Source organism: Poecilia formosa, unplaced genomic scaffold (assembly GCF_000485575.1).
Source record: "Poecilia formosa unplaced genomic scaffold, Poecilia_formosa-5.1.2 Scaffold31, whole genome shotgun sequence".
Taxonomy (NCBI): Eukaryota; Metazoa; Chordata; class Actinopteri; order Cyprinodontiformes; family Poeciliidae; genus Poecilia; species Poecilia formosa.
Window position 1 is genome coordinate 1609209 of NW_006799970.1, and position 19824 is coordinate 1629032.

At 37.7% G+C, this 19824-nt stretch overlaps 1 protein-coding gene and 1 long non-coding RNA gene across 6 annotated transcripts in view; one reads left to right on the plus strand and one right to left on the minus strand.

Moving 5' to 3' along the window:
• The first annotated feature begins 162 nt into the window (after positions 1–162).
• Positions 163–19478, plus strand: LOC107835924 (uncharacterized). Of its 3 annotated transcripts, XR_001661766.1 has the most exons (4): positions 163–274; positions 350–439; positions 2343–2475; positions 19367–19478. It is a non-coding gene; the product is annotated as an uncharacterized LOC107835924 (long non-coding RNA). The 3 variants fall into 3 exon arrangements; XR_001661765.1 differs by lacking the exon at positions 163–274 and having other exon boundaries at positions 290–439; positions 2300–2475; XR_001661764.1 differs by lacking the exon at positions 163–274 and having other exon boundaries at positions 290–439.
• Positions 2533–19824, minus strand: part of LOC103136256 (cell surface glycoprotein MUC18) — a 40886-nt gene continuing 23594 nt past the window's right edge. Inside the window, exons 2-17 of one of the 3 annotated variants that reach the window (XM_007549421.2) lie at positions 12865–12995; positions 12543–12777; positions 12395–12462; positions 12216–12303; positions 11253–11432; positions 10718–10848; positions 10155–10272; positions 9957–10072; positions 9611–9752; positions 9398–9522; positions 7768–7912; positions 7353–7472; positions 6260–6301; positions 5730–5853; positions 4706–4817; positions 2533–4594 (exon numbers count right to left, since the gene is read on the minus strand). In XM_007549421.2, coding sequence (XP_007549483.1) covers positions 4592–4594; positions 4706–4817; positions 5730–5853; positions 6260–6301; positions 7353–7472; positions 7768–7912; positions 9398–9522; positions 9611–9752; positions 9957–10072; positions 10155–10272; positions 10718–10848; positions 11253–11432; positions 12216–12303; positions 12395–12462; positions 12543–12777; positions 12865–12995 — 1880 coding nt within the window. In that variant the 3' untranslated portion in view covers positions 2533–4591. The remainder of the gene's footprint in view (positions 4595–4705; positions 4818–5729; positions 5854–6259; positions 6302–7352; positions 7473–7767; positions 7913–9397; positions 9523–9610; positions 9753–9956; positions 10073–10154; positions 10273–10717; positions 10849–11252; positions 11433–12215; positions 12304–12394; positions 12463–12542; positions 12778–12864; positions 12996–19824) is intronic. The other 2 variants (XM_007549422.2, XM_007549424.2) reach the window with 2 other exon arrangements.

Genomic DNA, 19824 nt, shown 5'->3' on the forward strand with positions numbered 1-19824 from the left:
TAGGTCGTGAGAGAAAGTGAGTGAGCATCAACTCACTCGCTCTTTGCAAGTCAACTGGTTGTTGCCTAGTAACAACCAGTTGCTAGGAACAACCAATTGACTATCTTGCATAGCTGCAGTTTCAGGTTTCGCCATAGTTCCTATGCGCGGCGTGGCGTGAAAACTGGATAAAACAGGAAAGGTTAAGTCACCAGTATAACAGTATTTCAAATATTTACCAAAACGAAAAAATAGTTAACAGGCAACCGTGAATATAGACTGAAACGTTTATATCGTAAGTTCTTCAGCGATGTCGTCCAGCCCTAGCTTAAAATTTATGAAAACTAATAACATTTGAATATTTTATTAGACCAACAGGCATTTTATTACCTATTATCAAAGGTATTACGACTTGCTTTTGGACACGCATGACTTTTAAAGAGTGAAGCATTTTAAAAAGGTAAGATATTAATGTTGGATGAAAAGTGCTGGTTTTCAATTGCCTCTGAAATTTACCTCAAAATAATAATAAAAAAATCAAGCTAAAGTAAGAGCTCTGTGCAGGTTGTAATACGTTTAAGCGTTTTATTCCAACTCATTGTTTTTTGCAACTTTTAGAACTCAGATAAAAATAAAGTGGTTAATGAGATTTTTAAAAAGTGTTTTCATTACTTTGCTATATAAACTTGATATTTTCTTAGTGCTGTATTCAAGAATCTTAATTTTGAAGTTTAGTGAAAGTATAAACTATCATTTTGATAATGCACAACTGTATCCAACGTTTTTGTCTTTATACATGGTTTAACTTTTTTGCCTGAAAATCCCTTTTCCCAGAGAGAAAACAATTTTTTTTTGGGAACCCAAGTCCTACAGTTCAGAGCTGCAGAAGTCCACACTGAATTTTGATTCTTTTCCGGGCGAGATCTGACTCCCACTCATTTTAGGAATATTGTTTAGTATTAGTGTAGTATGTGGATGAAGTTATTTGACACAAAATATATGTGGAGGGTTTATACATAAAGATCAGTGGAACTTGTCCTTTTTTCTGAACCAAGACCAGGAAGTTTGGGAGAAACTTCAGGAGAATCTCTCTAATAAAGTGATCCTAAAATAACAAAACAGCAGAAATCCTCCAAAATGTATAAAGAGGGTCCAATGAGGACCCTACAGACAAAACTGATTACTTGAGAGCTACTTTTGTTTCATGTGCTGCATTTAATGTTTAAGCTTCTTGTTTTATAATGTATTTGGTAACTACATTATAAACCAAGATATGATTTGACCTCCGCCTTAAGCGGATCAAATGACAGTCTTCGAAGACGTTTATGCTGGGAAAGATACAACTAAGAACCAATTGCTCATGCTTACAGCAGCAAGACAAAGATGCAAAACAGATTATGTGACAGCTGGGTGAAACATTTACAGATCTGAAGATTCAATACATTTTCTTACATGATTGTTTAATCTTGTATTTAGACTTTATATCCCATGAATATATAATTTTGTTTGCTGAGCTGAATTCAGCTGCTGTTTGTCCTCTAAGATCAATGGCTATTTAAGCTATTTTTTTTCTTATGAAGAAGATTTAATCAGATTACAGACATTGTGTTGTAGGGTAGCCTCAGACCAGTCCAGACACAATGAGGACCCAGAAGTTTGCTGCCATGGGCAATTAGCAGCGTCCTTGATCAGTTATGTTAGTAATGTCCTATATTTTTCTAAGTATTGATGATTACAGCGCTATCTTCTGCAAATTGAGGATTTTTCTTTTGCACTCTTCTCCTGACTAAGTCATTTGAATAGTGAGATCACATTTCTCCTGTATAATCTGTAAATTTTACAATTAACCAAATGCCAGTAAACTCTCACTAAGAGCTGAATTTTATTTCAGTTTTGAAAATTATGCTTTATTTTGTAAACTGGATTTGGGTCTAAAATGCCAGAGGTAAAATGAATAAATGAATTAAGTATGACAAATCAATGATGCCAAGGTTTCCCCCAGTGTAATATAAGCCTGGCGGGCCACCAGGCTTTACTTGTGCCCCCACCAAGGCTAAACATTGCTTAATTATTTAAGTCTTTTTAAATTGTTTGCACTTTTTAAGATTTTATATTTGGTGTTCAGATATTAATCTTCCAGTCTTTCAATAACACATAATTATCAAGCAATATTTTCAAATTTCCTATTAACTTGAAACATTATTTAACTCAAAAACACAGCAGGCTGCTGGATGAATGACTGCCCTAGCATCCAACCACCAGGCTTAGGAAGTTTTCTGAGGGAAACCTTGATAATGTTTTTATTTTTGAAACATTTCAGGCATTGAAATAAGCTTTCTCTTGGCCACTTTCCGTTGGGGCAGATCCAGCACTCACTGGAGGGACCGTGTAACCCTTCTGACCTGGAACTCTTTGGGATCTCCCTGGATGAGCTGGAGAGCGTAACCCTGGAGACGGATATCTGGGTTTCCCTCGTGCAGCTCGATCTCAGACACAGTAAGTGGAAAACCATGAATGCATGTTTCAACATTTGCTAAATTAATGTTAGAACTCTTAATTTTTGACAATTTAACTTTATTTGGTATGATTTTGAAAACTAAAAACAATAAATGTTTTGGTAATTACAAGATGCGTAATAACTCAGATACATTTAAAGACAACCAACACTGTATACCAGAGTTACTAAAAGCAGAAGGAAGGAAGTGTATGATGGCATGATTGTCTTTAAGCTGGAGTTGTTCAGTCACAGTCATTCCCCCCTCCTCAGTAGTACACAGATACTATAGGAACCAACATGAACACAAAACATTAACATGAAAAGCGGTTGTTGGTTGAAGGCTTCAGGTCTGAGGGGGTTCTGTGTCTCTTTGGGTTAGATTAGCTCAAGTTTCAGTTATTACAGAAATGCATTCAGTGTGTGATAAGGACAACCTCTTCTAATCTCATATTTCCTTCTCATAAAGAAAAAGACAGCTATAGAAATTAAGTTTATTTGCATACAGTTCCATTAAAAACATGTCATACTGGAGAAAAACTGCATGAATACACACAAAAAAGGAAAAACAAAAATCAGTGCATGGAAAATAAATAGAAAAAAAAACCAACAGCACGAAATGTGTTTTTTGCAAAGCATCTGAATGTCATATCTAAGAAAAAAAAAAGTAACTATATCACCTGACTATTGGCAATGCAATAGATCTAACAAATAAATCTGATCAAATGTAAAAAAAGAAATATACAGAGAACAAACAAAATGATAAAATAGAAAAACATTACCCAATAGTTCAACTTCTTCAGCCTCAGAAAATACTGTCCTTCATCTACAGAGCACTGGGAGTTGAGAAAACTGAGTGATGCGTCTTTAAATAACCTGCATGTTTGTATGTAAAGCATAAAAAAGGTGTAGCTGAAGAGGTGAGGCATCTCTTAACTTTCAGTGTGCAGACCGAAACATAGCAGAAAATGAGCAAAACAATCAACCAAACCGAGCTCCCGCTTTATCTCCAAGAAGCACCAAATCATAGAAACACTATGTGGATATTTGTTTTTTGGGGGGAGTTTTTTATGTGTTATTTTAAATAAAGAAATATATACATAGACTATAATATGTACAGTAACTGAGCTGCATCATTATTCTCTTCAGTGGATTGCACTGCTTGAGGTGATGCTACGTCATACAGCGCGGACATATTTAATGGCACCCATGGTGAAAATGTGCAAAGAGCCTCGAAATAAACGTCTTTATTTTTGCAGTAGAACTATTTTACATTGGAAATCTTAAATATTCAGCAGTTTGACTTGACGTGTAGAAGATCATTCGAGAAGGTTGGTTCTGTCTCCATGGAACAACGTCTTAGTTGTTTTGTTCTTTCTATCATTATCCTGCTGAAGGACCCAGTGACAATTTTTTATTTAAAATCTGCTGGTAGTTCTGAAACATCTTCTTTATTTAACATTGGGCATGTGGGGCAGTTTGTTAAAAAAAATCCTAAGGTGTTTTATCATGTTCAGATAAGTACTAAATACAGACAAAAACATGGAGGAGGTATAATTTAAACAACTAAATGAAGAAACTAATTTTCCCGAATAAAAACAGACGTTCTCCCAAATATTTGGATTTTATTTATTTATTTGAATAAATTTCCTTGAAGTAACCACTGGATTTCTCGCAACTTTTCATTGTGAGATTATATAACCTGAATAAAACAGTAGATTATTTTAAGGCTTTTTACACACTTTTCTCAGGGCGGGCGATAAATTTGTCCACCTCTGTATTTAAAACAGACCCTGTCAGCTTTGTGCTCTAATTCTTGCTCCACAGTCAATCAGCAGTATACAAGGCTTGCAGTAACGAGACGAGAGTCAAAGCTTGGTAGGCGTGTGGTGGAGTTACATCATGGAGCTTGCAAATTGTTTCATTTCAACTCAAGGAGCATATCGGACAGCAAGTAATAAAAAAAAACCTGTTTGAGTGTCAGCTGATTATCTCTGTGATGTAACTCTGAAAGAAGGAGCTTTGGTGGAGACTTGAAGGCATCCGGGGGTCTGAGCCTGAGAGGGAACACCAGGAGCAGCTTTCTCGCCACCTCACTTCGGAACATGCAGGTTCTCATCACTCCAGAGGACCAACAGGAACATTAACATACAAACAGGCACAAGGAGAAACAGCGATGCGTTAGAGAAACATCCGATCAGCAGTGTGTCTGGTCCAGGATTGGGGATCTACCTGGTCGTTGGGTAGCTGTTTTTCTCCGTTGACCCCGAGCAGAATCGCCTCCTCTGTGTTGTCGCTCTTCATCTCCACCACAATCTTATCTTTGCTGGACTTTTCTTTAGTGCTTGGGTTGGACAAGAACAGGCTCAAATAAGTGACTTAAGAATTGAATAACAATTTTAGTCATTTAGAGGTTGTGGAACGATATCTAATGTGGATGTTTTTGTTGCTGAAAATGATCTATTTTGCATGCCTTGACCAAAAATCATTGGCTAAAGAAGAAAATACTTGTGTTTTAGTTGCAAAGAGAAAAGGAAATCATAATCCAAATGTTGGTGGACAAACGATTTATTAGTCTGCCATTAAAATCGAACTGAGCCAATATAATATTTTACCCAAGGAATGTTTTTTTTCCATGTGACCAGAGTTATAATCTGCATTGTGATTATGACAAGGAACCCTTCCAGGGGTCAGTTTGGTTTGTAGTTTATGCATTGAGACCAAAACAAAAAGGGTGTGATGGAAAATCCATAACCAGCTGCTTCTTTTCTGTCGTTCCCTATAAACTCATCACGTCTTTAAAGTTTGTGTGCTACTTTTGGTATTTTCTCGAATGAATAGTGTGCGTCTATTGGGATTATGTGTGTGGAATTGGTGAAATTGGAGCTATGTTTGATGGTGGCATCTTGTCCGTAAAAACTTTTAGGAGTATCAGACTTTCTTTAATTAAATGTTTCCACTTAAGTTGTAGAATTTTAATTATGTATTTTAATACAAACTTGGTAAAACACTAATATTTGCAGTAGTGTGAAAAACTGGATTTAAATGTTGTTAGCAAATAAGAATACAGAACTTCTGTCCTGTAAATTTAAATTTAACAGAAAAGTTTATTTTTCCAGCAGTATTTTCTATACATAAATATATAAATCTATTTCTTCACATTAGACCCAACAGCAAAAATTAACAAAACCTAGAGAATCCCTCTATCTCTCTTAACAAATACAAAAACAGACTATTTCATTTTCATTAAACTTACAAGTCCTTTTTTCCTGATCGATTGCAGATCTTGCCTTTTTTGTAAAGGAAGTAAAGCACGCTGCCCAAGATGGCCAGAAGCAGGATACAGATAATGATCACTGCAATGACAACCCCATAGCTTCCTGTTGAAGAAGGAGCAGAAATACAAATCAGAGGAAGTCGATTTGTAAAAGAGATTATGCTCGGAGTTGGAAGAGTCCGATGGCAGGTGAGGGTGTGACAGAAGGCATTCAATAACAATACAGCAGTGCTATGGCACCTTTCAGGTGATCTAAATCTGGCAACTCAGAAAGAAAAAATGTGCGAAAGTTTCAAGTCTGCAGGAGAAGAGGTGCGCTTAAACCAAAAACCAAAAGGGAGAATAAGCATCAAGCATGCAGAGGGACAAGTGGAGGTAATGGACAACAATGTTGTGCTCAATAGGAAAGGAAGATCTGCTGGAAGAGAGTCAGAAAACTGATACGGTGGATAAGCTAAAGGATGCTTTTTGATTTTTGCAGACGATCTGCAGCAACATGACATACAAACCTTTTTGGGCTTTCTCTTGTGGTTTGGGTGTTTCTGTTTTGGCTGAGAAAAACCAAATGAGCAGAGTTATCAGAGGGTTTGTGTGTTAAATAACTGAATCAGCAGGGCTAATACACCCAGACACACAAACAGGCATTCCAGGCATTCAGTATGAAAAAGTCAGACTAATTTACTTAATTCAAAAGGCTTTTATCTCACCAAAGATAAAAAATAAAAAAAATCTAGCATGAATCTTGGTCAGTGACCTGAGTCATTTCCCACAGTAGCCCTCTTTAATCTCATTTCACAAGAGGGAAACAAAAATCCAGAAAAGCTTTCCTCTGAGGGGATGGAAAGTTTCCTGGCAGGGTATATGTTGAAGGAAAAAGAAAAGAAAGAGCAGTGAAGAAGGCTCACTGTGAGTGGATTCAGAGCATCACTTCTCCAGTTATGTTTATATTTCTGTCCAACAGCGATGCTGTTCTGACGGTTTCTAATATCCTTCTGTTATGCAGATCCCCGCTTTTCAACCACATTATGATTTTCTCAGGTTATAAATTTCATCTTAGGATAAACAGTGAACAATATAATTAAAAATACATCAGCCTGATGTTACTGGTTGTGGTTGTAATTCAACCAAAAATGACAGATTATCAACATTTATGTATCAAGCTATGTCTTTTTATCTGAGGCCAAAAAGTGAGAGTTTTCTGTCATGCTACAGTAAAACAATAGATTTCTCAGTATTTGATCTGCTTGATTATGAAAAAAAAAATCTCAATTAGGATTTTTTGGGGGGGATTATATCTGAAAGCGTACAGCGTGCTGATTATATTGTTTCGGTGATTTTTTTTTTAAGCTGAAACTTTTAGTGAAATACAAGGTTGATGTATTGGAAAGGCCAATGTCAGAATCAATGAAGGTGGACTGATTTCAATTAATCATTAATTGATCAGTAAATCATAATTTAAAGAATATGTAAGGTTATTAATAAGAAACAAATAATTTATATTAAACATAGTAACTTGGTGAAAGAGTAATAAATCAGTGATGATTACGGCAACCTTTAGTTTACCTTGATCAGGCTAAAGAGGCGCAAAGCAACTGATCTTACCTTTGGATTTGGGTTTGGCAGCAATGATGGATGTGCTTGTATTGTTGGTTGTGTTGGCTGCTGTAATGGTTGTTGGAGAGATTGTTGTGGTGGTAGTTGCTGGTGTGGTGGTGTGTTTAGCTGAAAGGGGGTAAGGGGTAAAGACGGGAACACACTTCACGTTACAGCATTAGGGGGAACGGAGGGGTTCACGTCAACAGCCGAGCAGCTTCACGACGTTGCCTCTTTTGCAAAGAGAACACACGGTGAAGTGCTCCAAGTTACAGGCGACACTTTACAACACGTCACAGAGACCTTCAGACGAAGAATAAAAAACAAACCTTGACACAGACAAGAAGGGGAAAGACAGATGGGGAAGGAAGGGGCACTCAGACACAACAACAGAGTGGACAACAGGAATGAAGCAGGTACTCACTGAATTTGATGATGTACGTAGCCGAGTCTTTGCCGAACTCATTTGAGGCGTTGCAGAAAACGGTTGTGTTTGAAGTGATATTGACTTGAACTTTGGCTACGCTCTTAGCACCCACATTGGTCATGTGATTTGAGGAGCTGATGATCTGCCACAAACACACAGAACAGTGACAGAACAGTGTGGTTACAAAGGAAAAGGGTCAGATTTGGGTCAAAGGTTGTTTTGAAAAAGCATGAAAAGTTGGTACTTGTCCCACCAATATCAAGTGAGGGGAGCTATTACTTTTGTTGGCATTTCAAGTAACCGTGGCGTCATAATTACTGAAAAACATGCCAAATTAAACTCAAAGCAAATTCTGTTTTGTGTCAGTCTCAAAATAGACATAGAATTTTGTCTCAGGTTTGTGCACCGCCTTAACCCTACCTGAGCTATTAGTTCCTTCCATAAAATAAGCATTTTAGCTTTTATTTCTCTCAAGTTAGAGCAAGGCAGTGCATTAACATTAGCACAAAAATTAGCAGTGCACCCCCCACACACACACTAGTGTGCCACCTTAAGCAATGCACTAATATTAGCCCTTTCCATAAAATAAGTATTAGGTATTTCTTTCTCACAGGTCAGAGCACTGCCTTCGCAAGGCGGTGCATTTACATCAGCTTTTTCTAAAATAGGCATTTTAGCTTTTTTTTTCTCTCAGGTTAAGACAGTGCACCTACTAGTGCAAGGCAGTGCAATAAGCATTTGAACAATTTTTTTATTTATTAGTCATATTTAGTATGCTGAATAGAGGAAGTCAATGTAAGACAATATGCTAGTTATGCCCCGCATAACACTGGCAGCATTTAGGCTGACATTAGCATCTGGCTAATTTTAGCTTTTACACTAGTTTTAACATACTGAATGTACTATGTCCATGTTAGTCAATATTCTTGTGATTCTCCACATGCTATTAGTATTATTTTAGCAAAGCATTGATGCTAATTTTTAGCATCAGAACGCTGGGTTCCAACCGACATTCACACTTTGGCAGGCCCCATTTAAATTTCTTCAGAAATTTTCTAGTTTCTGGTTACTCTTTTAATCATAACAACAATCGATAGAGTACTCAATTACTATAATATTCTTTTACAACAGCCCTAAACAAAAGTTTACAAACCTGTGACATAATCACCTGAACATTTCTGAAATGCATCTTAGTGTATAAACTCCTGATTCAAAGAACGTTAAATAGTAGGAGCTGATTGTACTTTTTTTATTATTTGAAACAAACATTTTAGGAATTTTGGTATACCCTGATAATGGTTTCCAGTCCATGCCCTACTTGGATAAATTTTGATGACAGCCTTCTGTGGAAAAGGCATCTTCCTGCATAATAACTTGACGAATATCATGTAGAAGAGTTATTTGTCAAAAGAACAAATCCCAGAACCAGTGATTTCCCTTTAAAGACTCAGGAAATAATCCATGCCATTACTTTCACCTGACCAGTTTGGATTTATGAGACATTTTATGAGTTTGATTATTGTCATAATTGACCTCGTCACATATTCATGAGTTAGGTCTGATAACTGAATCGTTTTTGCGTATATTGGCCTTAAAGCTAAAACTGAAAGACATTCCTCAGTAGTACCTTCCCATTAGTGGTGCCCCAGGTTATATTGGGAGTAGGGTAGCTTCTGACTTGGCAGGTAAGTTCAAGTTCCCTCTCATTGGTCTCTTCCTCATTGAGTTGTTTTTCTATAATCTCTGGAGGGCCTGAGGAAATAAAGACATGAAGCAAACACATTTGATAATTCATCCTTAGAAAATAGTTCCAAATAAGCTGTTTTGTTGTCCAACTCACCCTGAACTGTAACCTGTAGTGAACTGTTGGCTTGCATTCCCTGAATCTCCGGTACTGTCACTACACAATCATATGTTCCTGCGGTGTCATACGTTACAGCCTTAAGGCTTAAATGGTAACCCTTTACAACTTCTTTTCCATTCTGCAGAAAAAACACATCAAACTTACTTGCTGCCATTAGCATAGAAAGCAAAGCATACATTAGTGGTTCTTAATCCATCAGAACACTGCTTTTTCTAAGTAAAAAACAGTCAGTGTCAGTAAGCTTGTGGTGGTGCGACATTATCTCATACATGTATACAATTGTTTTGTTACTGTGTGTGAAACTACATTGCACACACAGTACCTTAAACCATGTTGTCTTGATCCCGAGAGATGATGAAGCATTGCAGGTCGCCGAAAACTCTTTTTTCCAGTCCACCAAAACAGAACCGGTGGGTTCAATGACCACCTCGTCCAGATCTATGCAACAGATGAAGTACTTAGTACTTAATAAATCACATTTGTTGTTCTCATTAATGCAGGTAAAATTAAAAGTCCTTACAGTTGACTTCCACCGAGATGTTTGTTGATAATTTCACAGAATTTTCAAAGTCCTCTACGCTGCATTCGTAAAAACGAGTATCGTGACGAGTAACGTTCTCCAACTTCAATCTTGAAACCTTCAAAACCAAATAACACAATGTAATCACATACAAGTTGTTTTTCACGTTTTAGGAACAAAGATAGTTAGAAAATGGACAGAAATTAAAATAAATGAAATTTCCTCAGGTATATCATTTTTAGCACATTTTTTCCTTCCCCTCAACTTTCCACTAATACTCTTAGATGCAGCCCCAAGCGAAACCCCAGCTTGTTTAGCAATGACCTTTTGTGACATCCTCTCATTTCAGAGGGTGTCAGTGACAGACTGATGGACAGCTGTATGATCAGCTACTGTGTAGGCCATAACATTTCTTTATTTAAGCAAAAACATTTACATTTAAATATAATACAACATAATCAAATGAAATATCCATATTAGACTTGAATTACTGAAATGAATTAACTTTTGATGCCTGCTTAATGTATGTAGACAAGAGTTATTGTGACAGTCAAATTTCTTACGTCTTTATTGTCAATTGTGAAAAATTGAGATTCACTATTTCCATCACTGGCGCAGAGGATCTCCACCGTGTCGCCCTCCTTGATTTTCCCCTCTGAGGGTTTAACCAACATATTTACTGTCGTGGGAGGATCTGAAACAAAGAAGGCAAGGTCAGACTTTAATTGGGAATTTTTAGCAATCAGAAGGATTAACAAAATGTTACGCCATGGGGAAAAAATTATACTGCTTCTCATAATATAAGTCTCAAAGTTATTAAGTTAATATATTATTACTACAGAAAACTAATTGACATTTTTATAACATTTTAGTACTGTGGATTCTTTTCTACTCTCAGATTACATCATAATACATTACATACATACATGGACAAAGCTAAATCACAGGTACCTCAAGAACATCTTATAACTGGAATGTGTTTCTATGATATGTAACTACTGATTTGGTATAGGATCTCTAAAACAGATTAGTTCCACATCGCTTGAAATTCACCCAAAATGTCCAGAAAACTCTCATTTTGAAGTCTGGGTTACTCACATAAGACAGTGATGTTAATGCCATTAGTTTCAAGCATTTTCTCAGCTCCAGGAACAAGGAATGTGACCTCGCAGTAGAAAACTGCATCTTTGTCCTTCTTCTCCACCTTCATGTTCAGGTCACTGTTGACCGAAAACAAACCACTTGACTGACTGGTGACTCTGTGATCCACTTTCACAACTGGAAGGCAAAAAAACATTTGCAAACACAGGAGATGTAAAAAGGTAGAGAAAGATAAATTCATTAAAAAGCAAAATACTGTTTGACATTCGCCAGTTTCAGCCCCCGTTTCATGTGTACGCCAGTTTTATAAATGAGACGACTCCGTTTCAGCTGTCCTCTGGGAATAACAGTGGGTTCTTTGGCAAATGTGAGACGGATGTTTTTTTGCTTTTTACATAAGTAGTGGTTCAGGCCTTTTCTGTTTATTTTTGCTGAATCACTGATTGAAGTGAGCTAAGTAGATTTGTTGTGCTGTGGATGTTGTTTGGGGTTCTGATGTGACCGTCTAGATGAGTTGTCGAGGCATTCTTAAAGGGAATGTGGCAGGCAGGCCATTCCTGTAAAGGTTCACCACTGTTTCGTGGTTTCTCCATTTGTGGATTATAGCTTTTTTGCTGGAGTCCCATAGTCTCTGTATTAGCTTTGAAACTATTTCCAGTCTAAGAGATCGATGACTTTGATCCTCATCTCTTCTTGAATTTGTTCAACTCGTGGCACGATTTATTACTTTTTGAGGTGTTTTACCTTTTGATGGACAGGATCTGTTTAAATTACTTCTTTGTAATAAGGTCGAGGTGTAGTTCACTAACTTGCATAATTTTGTGCATCTTTACATAGCTAAACATCTTGAAACTGAAATCTTGGATAATAACGCCTCTAATACAGTGCTATGTTTTTACCACATGATCAGAAATGAAAACTGTGCAACTAAATACAGACTTTGATGGAAGTGTGTCTCACCATCTGGAATGTTGTGCAGTGGCATTTTGTCTCTGTACCACGTGATCTTCGGTTTGGGGTATCCATTTTTCACCTCGCAAGAGGCAATCTATGTAATGTAGGAGTCCAAACATGAGGGTGGTGTCATGATAGTTTATTATTTTCAAATGGTTCATCTCTGTGATCAAACACCTGGTTACCTTTGTCATTTCATCGCCGACTGATATCCCTTGTCCCACACCTTGAATTATGGGATCCTCTGGCGTTTCTGAAAAGAAAAAAATGACAATATAAAGAGAAGGATGACAGGCGATAGCTGTTTTTAATCTCTTGTGCAGTAAATCTTACTAAACACTTTCAGCTTTGTGCTTCCCTCTCCGGTCCCTTCCCCAATGATCTTGACGTAGCAGTTGAACGCCACCTCATTGTCACTGAGCTGCACATGCCTGATCGTCAGCACCACCTCTCCAGGGTTTCCGGTGGTATTCACCGTGATCCGTTCAGAGTAAGGAGTGTTTTTCACCACGGTGCTTTGAAGGCTGTCTTGGCTGTAGATTTGTTGATAGTCTTTTGAATTCTTTACCTGGAGGTTCACACACATCAGTGTGCATGTTAGGACAGCTGGTTTTGCTCTCTGGGTGTCTAGAGAAAAAGATTTGATGACACTCACATAGTGCCACTCCACGGTCATGCCGCCGCTGCCACCAAAGTCGTCCGATTTGAACATGCAGGTGATCTGAGCTGCGTCTCCCAAAAAAGCTTCCACTTTGTCCTCCATGTTCACCTCCACAGCGGCCCTGGCTGGAGGAGGGAGATGAAGATGTTTCTATGTCTGCTTTCCAAAACTTGGTTTACATTGAACCAAGTTTTGGATTCCAAAACAACAAAAGGTAAACACACTGTTGAAGTTTCTCTTTTAAATGATCACCACTGCAGTTTTTATAGAAGTCCACCACAAGTCAACATTGGTCAAACTGATACTTAAAAATCTGAAACAACGCAAATAGGCCCCAGTTTGGTGTTTTGATGGGATTTACTTGGCGTTCAAAATCATCCTGGTCAGGCTGATATGTGTTTGATTGTTTTGATCATGTGTTCATTTTCTTCAGAAAATATTTTTAATGAGCCATTGTGACAGCAATTCTCAGAATATATGTATTTAAAAAAAAGAAACAAAACATCTTGAGCTGCAGTATTTTGCAAAATTCCTTTTACATTCAAAAGTCTAGATATTTTATTATGTTTTCATATTACAGGCCAACTCAAAGTAGTGCAAAAGTATGAGTTAAAAGGGTTCATGTACTTATTAGAATTTGAATAGTCAAAGATGAGGTATGTGCTGCATTTGACTCTCTTTCATAAATACTTTGGAAAACAATCTTTTGATATATTTGCAGCTCAATGTGTTTTCAGGTGTGGTTTTTACAAATTCTACTTTGCAAAACTAATAACTCAAATTCACTCAGATTGCATTTAAAGTATTTGCCTGTATCTATTTCCAGATTCTCACATAAATTCAGATCTGTGCTTTGACTGGTCCAATCTAACACATAAGTACTTTGATCTACAGCATTCTGCTTCTCATGTCTGTTTTGACTTGCTGAAATGCAAACCTCTACTCCAAACTTTCACAGCTTTTAATGACTTTTCTTCCAGGAATGCTCTGCATTCAGCTCTCCCCCAATCGTCTCATAAACTCCCTGAACCCCGCTGATCAAAAGTCTCCTAACATCTTTACATGATGCCACCTCCATGCTTCACAGTGGGGTTGTTGTGTTCAGGGTGGATGTACAGGGCTAGTTCTCTGCCAAACACAATGTTTTAATATGAAAGCCACAAAGTTCAGTTTTGCTAAATCCCAATAAAATGCAGTCTGCTTTGTTGTAATGTGACCAAATGTGGAAAGGTTCTAGTTGTTTGAATTATTTGCAATACATCGGATACAGTTTACATAATAATGAGACTATTATTATGTAAACAGCTTTTTACTTCAGATATGCAAGGGTGACGAGGAAATTGTTCAGCTCTGTGAACTAAAGTGTTAAAACTGCCCAGGATTATCATAAGAAATGTAAATCAGTAAAAAGGAGGAAAGTCCTAATGGGCAAAAGAAGAAGAGAGGGATGCTATGATAGGAATGAGAAGCCCACCCATGTGCACATAAATGCACCGCATTCTAACATGGCACCCTCACACAGGAAGAAAGGCCTGATTTACAGGCTGCATAGTAGCACCACTGTTCCTTCATGATCTGTCTGTGAGGAACCAAGGACCCCCCCCTCCCACCCCCTTTTGTTTCCCCTGAATTGACCGTCCTTTTAGTCTGTGGAGACCCTCAGTTACACTTGGAGCCAGATTGTTTGAGTAGATGCAAAGGAGTTCAGGGCAGAGAAGAAGCCCAGTGACCTTAAGAGGTTTGTTGCTATAAATTGCTGCTGCAAGTTGAACAGAGCTCTGTGGGAAAACACCACTTCACAGCCAGAACTCGGCTTTTAGCTTTTGCTGCCTTTCTGGCTGACTTTTGTTAACCATATGCTTAAATCTGCTATTTTAGTTAGTTAAAATTAATTATTTCTTTAAAAGTAGAGATCAATCCATTTCAAATGCTTTTAAAGGTAAAAATAAAACAGAAGCCACATTTTTCTTATTGAAAGAAAGTACGTGTATGTTGATCTTTAAAGATTTTTTCCATAATATTGTATGTTTTTTCTGTAAATGCATGAAAATATAAAGCACATTTATTTTGTTTGTGAACCAATCCTCTAATTTCTGCTGCAAAAACAAGCCAGCATGGATCCCTGCATCTTTCTGCATTAGCCCACCTGTCTCTCACTCAGCTGCATGTCGCTGTTTACTCCTGGCTAATGGAGCCGTATAGATGCTTTCCTGGTAAGAAAATCCAATTAGTTTCTAAGACATAGACATTTCCTGGCCATTAACGATGGAAGAGCAGCGCTCTTGACCAACTTGCCGGACCCCAAACCTCCCCCACCACCACCACCACCACCACCTAGGAGGAACTGCAGCACCTACAAGAAAAATCCTGATCTTTAAACACTCTGACAGCAACGTCACATTTCATTGTTAAATTTGTCTAGCGTTCATGTCTGAGGTACCACAGCTATTAGCACACATTGATTAATAGTCTTAATCAATGCGACAGAGAAAGAACTGAGCATCCTCTTTTTTTTTTGGCAGCAGCCTCCTCAGTTAACAACAAACGTAATTATTTACTTTGACTGGACTCTTATTGAATGCGGAGGCAAAACTACTTTCTATTTTCGTCATCTGTCTGCCGTATTTCTCACATGATCAATAGTTGGAAATCGACCTGAGATGGTTAAAAAAAATAGAAGTCCAACCTTTTATCCAACCAGTGGATGCACAATAAGTGCATCCACTGGTTGGATGCACTGGCTGTTTTCTGAGCCAGTGAGGTGTTTTTAAAAACGTATGTCGAGCTGCATCATTCAGGTTGCAAGACCGCAAGAGAGAGAGAGCATCACTTTCAGCATGTCTAGCAGAAGTCTCCTGACATGAAGTAGGTTGCTGGATTTCTGGTTTCCACAGATTTTTAAGTACTATTGATGTGTTTGAGTAGGGAACTTTGGAAATAGAAGGCACTGGTGTGGATCCTCATTTTCCTCTGACATCTGTTGCCCTAAAATGGAAATTTATTTTCCACAGCAGCATCAGAGCTGTTTATTTAGGCAGATCCCTTTAAACAGGGAAGGAGATGTTAAACAGTCAACTTAATACAGTACGGTAAAGTTTTTCTATTGTCTTTCTCAAAGAATTTGAAAACTAACATGCTAGATGCTGACATAAGATGTAGATGGAAAAGTTTAAGAAAATAATGTTTCTCTCTCTTTCTCCGTCTCTTGTTCTCATAAGCTGTGTTTCAATTAACCATGAAATTTTTGTAATTGAAATTACAAAAATAAATTTGCTTAATGGAAACTGCAAATTTGTGGTTTTTTTTTTGTTTTGTCTTTTACATCAGCCAAATATATTGCGCACATTCGTAATGCAAACACAGCAATTAACACACTCACACACACACAGCGATAATGAGCAACTTTAATGACGTTGCTTAACCTGTCAGCCATTCAGTTTGTGATCAGAAGGTGCTGGTTAAAATTAGGCGCTCATTTGTGGAAAGCTTATTGTTTACGGGGTAGAGACTCCATCAGAAAGTCGGTTAATTTTCCTATTTATCCTCAGATTCCTGCAACAGATGGTTTGGCCGACACAAAAGCTCCAGTTCAAATTTCACAGAACACCCTTCATATGAGGCCCCCATCCAACTATGTGTCAGTTTAGTCAGTTTAGTGTCTCCTGAACAAATTCATTTGGAGACTGGCCATCCTGTACTTTCTCACTAATGCCCAGTATTAGATTTAAATGTAAAAAAATAAAAATAAATAAATAAAGTACATATACTAAATCAACATTTTCCCTGCAGGAAGACCATGTCATCTTTTAAAGCCAAAGGCATGCTCCAAAAACACAATAATGAAGTTACTCCCTATGGAACATGAAGGCATTTCAAAATTTTAGTATAAAAGTTAAAACTTAGACTTGACAGGAAAACATCTTGCTTTTTTTATTTATTTTTTTTTACTTTATCTAAATGTTTGTGAAAAGTTATCCAAAATAGTTTGGTGTTCGCTGAAAACACGGACGTCACGGAAAATGGTTTGGAAACAAGCGAATGTTGCATCTGGTAGTAATGGGCTGAGGGAGAAAAGGATGCAAGACACGAGCAATAAGCTTAGAAGAAAATCAAGAAGTCAGAGGGATTCTGCAAAACCCTAATATCTTCCTACAAGTTAATGAAAGAAAAAAAAAATTAAACTCTACAAAATTAGTTTTGTCTTAAGGGAGAGGCGTGTCAGAGCCTGCAGTGAGCACACTTCTTACAGAAGATAAGATAACCCCAAGAGGAAGTCATTTCTAACAGAACTTGTCCGGTCTTGACAATATAATCAGTTTCTGTCACAGATAACGAAGCTTTTCTTCACCTCCTGCATGGAGAGGAAATGTTCTGTCTGATTTATTTTATGTTTTTATTTTATACTAAACACAACTGCATTACTTTTCAAATACTGTTCTTAAAGCATTCTCCATGCCAGATGTCTGAAAGGCTTCTGGAGCCTCACACCGAGTGATGCTGACCTATTCCTGTTGATCACAATCGTTTTAAATATCAAAGCTATGTTGGTATCTTTTAACCACTTCATCATGGCTTTTGCCTTGTGACATGGCGCTCCACCTCCAGGAGAAGAAGTTCTCTTATGATGCAATGTTTTCTCCACTGCAGCATTTATTTTTCCTCTCGATGGGAGGAGGCCCTGAATTATAAGGATGGAGGATTCATTAGAGAAATGAATCCTCTGTCTGATGTTCTTCTTGGACTGAAGTCGTTTACTTAGTGATTTCTCTAGAGTCACCATTCATCCCAGTTTAACTATTTTCTGGGATTATCATCGAAGATATTTTACAAAGGACATGGCCTCAATATTCTTGTAAATGCGCTCACATCCACCTGCTGCCAGTGTGGAAGAAGCTCTGCAATGGTGGAAACATGATTCTGTTTCGCATGTCTCAGGATGAGACAATCCTGAAGTTAGGCAGACCTGTTTGGACTTTTTCCTAATCCGTCATTTTAACATGTTCTCCTTTGCATGCTACAATTGGTCAGGAGGCTATTATTAACTTTATTTTATCACATATTTTCTACCTTTATATCAGTCCTATCAGTGTCCAGAAACTCACTCAGGTGTAGCGTTTAACCCCAAGACAGTTTTATTTCAATAAACATGGGAGACAATTAAGAGGAGAAGAAGAAGAAGAAGACAAATTCTGGTTCTGGTTGTGACAGCAAGACATTTTTTACTCAGCAACTTCAGACATTCACTAAAACTTGAGTTTTCATCTTTGATCTCGCACCCCAGCCTACAGCAGGCTGAACGCATACTGGACGTTTTGACGTGGGATTGGTCATCCATTAAGTTGCTTCAAAAGAACAATGTAAAATCAAGACGTGCAAAATTAACATTCTCCTTGAACATGTGAGGCCATTTTGATGACAGGTGCTCAGAAGAATACAAAGACTTCAGCCCCTCTTTTATAAGCAGCCACTCTTTAACAGGGTGAACTGAGCTCATTCTGTCACAGGTTTTTATGTCCTTATGACAAGAGGAAACACTAATATTGATTTGTTGTAAAGTCACATTTTCTAAATAAGTCACAAGAGTTGACATGCATCTGCGTAATAATGTAAATACTTAGTGAACAGAAGCTGAAAACACGTTTATGTCCGTGCCAAAACCTTCGTCTACGACTGTAATAAAAACCAAGAAAGTCGCCTGTGAGTGTTTTCCAGACGCAGCAGCAGTCATCATCTCTCTGACAGGCAGACTGATGAGATGAGGCGTGTGCAGCTCAAAGGATGGGATCTGTTTGGACTTTGTCCCTGTGATGGTTTCAGTAACAGTCGGCCGTCATCCTGCCGTTCGCTCTGCTCCGCGCTGGCGCTGAGCCCAGACCACAGATGGCTATCAGTGAGAGAGAGAAGAGGACGCTCACCTTCGGCACATTAGCTGCCATTCGCGGCAGATTACTGTCCAGAGCTCTAATTGATTTAGAAAGCACTGCACTGAGGGCTCAGCTCCCCATGAAGGCTGAGTAATCATAGCAGCCAGCAAAAAAAAAAAAAAAACCTCTTTAAGATCTTGCTTTTTGGATTCCTTTGATTTTATCCAATATGTTTGACAGGCAAGTTTGTGTTATTGTTTCCTGCCACTAGAGAGAGGCTGAAATGAACAAAGGTTTGAAAACTACCAAGATTTAATTACAATAAGGAGGGACGTCAAACCCAGAACATGCAGCCTCTGTCGTATCATATTCCTGTCGTGTCTATCAACCGTTTCACACTAAAGCAAGTAATTACAGATGACAGAAAATGGCTAAAATGGAAAAAGCTAAAGTTGCGGTTGCAGTACGCAGCCACATCGCCTCATGCAGGGGAAAAGGTCAGTGTTATGATTGATGGAGTCCAGGAATAATATGCATTTAAGGACCAAAGAGAGGGAAAGGCGCTCAGGTTCCACTAAAACAGTCCCAATTAATCGAATGCTGAAGAAAAATGAAAGTTTGTTTCCCTGCAGAAGCTTCAGTTCAGCAGAGATTGTGCCAGAACCGCTGCAGAATTTAGAGCCAAACTGAAGATTCAGTATCAAAAGAAGAACAATCCTTCTTCCTGAAAAGGTGGAGCCTCTAAATTTTTAAATATGGTATCACTCTGATAAAATTAAATTTTTAAAGGTCTTTTTATTGAACAAATACTTACAACACAATATTAATAAACAATTTCTCCCTTCCACTTCCAATTTCTTCCCATAGTATCTTTTTTAAATTTAATCTAATTTTACTTCTTCTTCAAATTAACTTTTTTCCCCCAGATTGGTTTCATCATCATATTTAACTAACTACTTTTTTGGACTACTATTATTTTTCTTGCATAGTAATTTCTCTAAATTCACCATTCATCCCATTTTCACTATTTTTTTGGATTATTATTAATTGTTCCAAATCTTAATATTAATCCAGTCTACTATTTTTTCCA